General features: G+C 30.0%; 1 protein-coding gene across 1 annotated transcript; it reads right to left on the minus strand.

Annotated features, from left to right (window-relative positions):
• Positions 1-2,180: 2,180 nt before the first annotated feature.
• LOC131608847 (uncharacterized protein At5g19025-like) lies at positions 2,181-3,506 on the minus strand. The gene has a single exon (XM_058880425.1). The coding sequence runs from the start codon at positions 3,167-3,169 to the stop codon at positions 2,510-2,512; it is 660 nt and encodes a 219-aa protein (XP_058736408.1). The 5' UTR covers positions 3,170-3,506; the 3' UTR covers positions 2,181-2,509.
• Between the last annotated feature and the right edge of the window lie 957 nt (positions 3,507-4,463).

The raw sequence follows: 4,463 nt of genomic DNA on the forward strand, positions 1-4,463 counted from the left end.
CATTGTGATACAAATAAAATTGAGTCAGATACTCTGTAGAAGAATCATCAACCTTAGATGCGCATAAGAGGAACATGTTGAATTGAGCTACTGAGACACCTACCCGATTTTATTAAATATTTGATAAAAAAAAACTCATATAAATGCAATTGTTTTTAGAATACGATAAAAATTTAAATTTTTGCTTCTTGATCAATAAAAAGTCCACCATATTTTTTTAAATAGATTATTGAGTTTTTTTAGTTTTTACTTGTTCTTTTGAGTGTGATTTTTTTTAAACACTAACTTTTGGATAGAAGCAATAATAACAACTAACAAGAGTAATTTTGTTATAGTAAAAAGTGTGAAAGTGCCCCAAGTAAAATGGGATGCCAACTAAAATTCTCCTATTTTCTCGTGTCATTTGAAAAGGAAAAAATACATTTCAATGAGTATTCAAATAGATATTTTAAGATCAAACTTGTAGTACAAATTCTCATTAATTTCTTTTATCACTAAATGTATATAAAATCAAAACAAATAATTAAATCTAAACTTTCAAACAGTGTATTGAACAATTTTTAATTAAATACATGACTAATTATAATTTAATTCATATTTGTGAGTGTAAAAGAATTGAAATTTAACCAAAGATAGTGAGACATTATTTTCGTTCTTAACCCCTTCTGTTCCAAAAGAGAAGAAGCATTAGTAATCTAAAGTTCGGTTGTCGGGTCATTAAAGTCTGATCCGATTAATGATTGTTGTTTGAGCCGGAATTCAAACTCGGATTTTCCTGAATATTTCGACCGTAACTAAAATTCTTTAACCATTTGAGCTCGAACACTTAGCTCCAAAATTGTTGGACTGTTAAGCTCATGACAACAGATGCAGCAGAATGCATAAATAAAAGTTCAGTAAACATGCACTAGCTATCAGATACAGAAAATTACAAAATGAATCATGAACAAGAGAAGAGGTAAATCACATCCTCAATTCATCAGAATTAGTGTTACAATTTCTAATCCATCAAAATTAACATCACACTTTTTATTTATATCTAACCGTGTAAAATATTTTAAACACAAAGGACTAATTTTGAACAGAAAGGACTCTAATTTGACACAAAATAAGATAAAAACTATTCATACAAAAAACTCTCCCGACACTTCTGAAAAAATACGTGTCCGTGTCAGTATCAGGCACCAACATGACACCGACACTTATGATTACATTCAATTAATTTATTTGTTCAAATTATTACTGGTGTCAACTTGTGAGTGTTGATGCCGTGTCTGTGCTTCATAGAACAAACTATAAAAAAGAACCCAGATATAATAAAGTCTAACATAAATTTTCTGCACAGTTCATTCAAATAAAAAAATCCGAATTTACGACTAATACCTGTATAAAATATGTCTCACATATAAGTTTAGTCCACTCCATGGTTCACATCATAGTAGACAACCTCTCTTCTCGCTTAGAAGAGTAATCCTACAATGGCAATCAATATGAAGAAACAATTCACAGTCTATGGAGAAAATGCATATCAAAGTCTAACAAGTCTAACAGACGTTGTATAATCGCAGATGCGAAGAAAACATGACAATCCAGCAAATCAGATTCACTTTTAAACATTTCTAAGATCAAAACCAGAACAAGGTTCAGCTGTATGTTCATAAAACCAGAACAGCAGCAACTTCTGTATCCCTGCATTCTATTAAAAAAAAAAACATTCGCAACTTCAATCCTCAATAATTATCACACAAACAGAAAGAACTTCAAAAAATATGAAGTACTAACACAAACGCAGAAACATAGACATGTGTAATGATTTTAGAGAATATAAGTAATTGAATATAATCACAGGTATTGATATTGTGTAGATGTTGAAATGTGCAATTTGCCAAACACGGAACACGCCATCAATTTAAAGTGTCAGTGATGTTGGAATGTGACACTTGCCAACACCAAACACGCCATTAATCTAAAGTGACAGTGATGTTGGAATGTGACACTTGTTGAACACCAAACACGCCATCAATCTAAAGTGTCGGTGATGTTAGATTGTGACACTTGCCAAACACTGAACACATCTATTCTAAAGTGTCCATGCTACATAGTCTACATAATATGTAACCATGAGAAATAACAGAATATCAGAAACATCAAATTCTAAAGAGCAAAACTAAATTCGCAAATTATTTAAGTAAATCAGATCAAAGTATTATGATATTCCAAGGTATAAATAACCAAACTGTGTATGATCCAAAGTTTCTTACAACTTATTGCCGTGACAGGCTTATTTAAAGACAATCTAAATCCCTAATAAAATGACCATCCACGAAGCCCAGACACAGACACAAACATCAAACATAACCACATGTGTCAGTGTTGTGTCGGTGTCTCAGCTACATGGAAGACCATGACCATATAACTATAACCAACTCCTCATCCCAATTAGGATCAAATTCGGTATGCAAATCCTCTCCTTCCTATGAGTTAAGAGTCTTTTCTTATTTTCTGTATCCTATTTCTTGATCTTTCTATTCTTCTTCGGACCCGGAACTTCTAACCTACCAACAGAACAACCACACTTTCCTCTAAGAACAAGAACAGCCCTTCCATTAATCGGCGCCATCTTCTTAAGCTCGACCTCAAGTTCGCGATGATGATCACACGGAATCTTAAAAAGACCCTTCTTAACTCCACCACCATCTTTCCCCAACGAAGACGAATTCTTCACACAATCCTCAGTCTCCAACTGAATATCAAACTCAGCAGCATTCTTCAACCCCTTGCAATTAGGGTTCCCACATTTCCTCGATATATACGACACGAAAAACCATGTGGCACAAACAGCACATGAAGCACTAACACCTATAGAAACATAGATCACAGGAGCAACAGAAACCTCTTCCCTCACCAAATCAACAATCAAGCAACAAATTTTGAAACTTTCACTCATCACAAACTGAATGTAAGGGAAAACCAAGAACCCTAAAGCGGTTATAACAGCTATGAATATAACGACATCGATAACAGCCGATCGGGATCGGGATCGCTCGCAAGGCGGAATCTGAAGAGAATTGAGAGTCTTACGGTTCCTCGATTTGGGGAAATCGAGGGAATTCGCCATGGATGATGATGATTGGTCAACGGGGGAGATTGAGCTATGGAAATAGACCATTTCAATCGGGAAACCCTAGAATTGGATCAAAACAATCGAATTGGATCGACCCAGTTCGATTAAAACTCGCAAGATTGGAAATTTGAAGTGATCAATGAGATTGAATTGAAGAATTGCTGTTAATCAATGGATCCAAATTGAATTGGGGGTTTTTGATGTGATGGATTGAAATTGAAATTGGGATTGAATTGAGATTGAAATTGAGAGAGAATTGAAATTGGGATTGGAATAGAGAGAGAAATGGAAGTGGGTTTAGGGTTAGAGAGAGAGATTGAGCAGAGGAAGAAGCATCACTGCTTCATTGTTTTGATATTTCATCTCATCTTCTTATAAATATTTGAGAATTTTGCATTCATTTTGGTTATATTGGACTTTTTGCATCCCTAATTTATTACACTTTGATTATTATTTTTATAAGAGTTTAATTTTAATAATGCTTTTTTTAATTAATAATTATAATTTAATAAGTTATTTTGTTGAGGAATAGGAATTCATGTTAATTAAAATTAATTGTGTAAATTTATTTTTATAAACAATTTGCACTTTACAGGATTCAAATATGTAAGTTTGAAAGAAGGATATTGTCAATGTTTTTAAACCTCACACACTCTATGTTTGTTAGTAGTTATTTTTTAGAATTTTTTGTATATATGAAATTAATAAATTTTATTTATTTTTATGTTATTAATTTTTTTTATAATATTTTATATTTTATGATAAATAATTTTAAAAAAATATTCACATATTCATACAAAAAATAAAATATTAATTTTATAAATATTAACATTTTATTTATGTTGTAATTTAATATATAAATGTACTAAGGTTGAATCAATTATCAGTATTTTATACTTGCCTAATTCAATTAACATGTATAAGTCTACTTATTCAATAAATACATAATTAATAATATATTAAATTTAAAAATAATAAATAATTAAAAATAAACTTCTATAAATATGACCTAAAAATAATACAAATAGTCAAAATTAGAATATTTTTTAGGATTTGGGCTTTTATTATTAATTGACCACATAAAAAAATTTACATTTATATATTAATAATATACTAAACTTTAAAAATAATAAATAATTAAAAATAAAAAAATTCTATAAATATGACTTAAAAAATACAAAGAGTCAAAATTATATATTTTTTAGGATTTGCGCTTTGATTATTATTTGACCACATAAAAAAAACTTTACATTTATAGTATATATAAATTAAATTAATAAATTATTGTTTATATGATTTTTAAGATAGTTATAATAAAAATAAAATATATTTTGCAATT

This window comes from Vicia villosa, linkage group LG6, assembly GCF_029867415.1.
Source record: "Vicia villosa cultivar HV-30 ecotype Madison, WI linkage group LG6, Vvil1.0, whole genome shotgun sequence".
Classification (NCBI taxonomy): domain Eukaryota; kingdom Viridiplantae; phylum Streptophyta; class Magnoliopsida; order Fabales; family Fabaceae; genus Vicia; species Vicia villosa.

Bases quoted from the DNA above. Each gene is read 5' to 3' on its own strand.
- LOC131608847 (XM_058880425.1), bottom strand. From the start codon at position 3,169: ATGGTCTATTTCCATAGCTCAATCTCCCCCGTTGACCAATCATCATCA.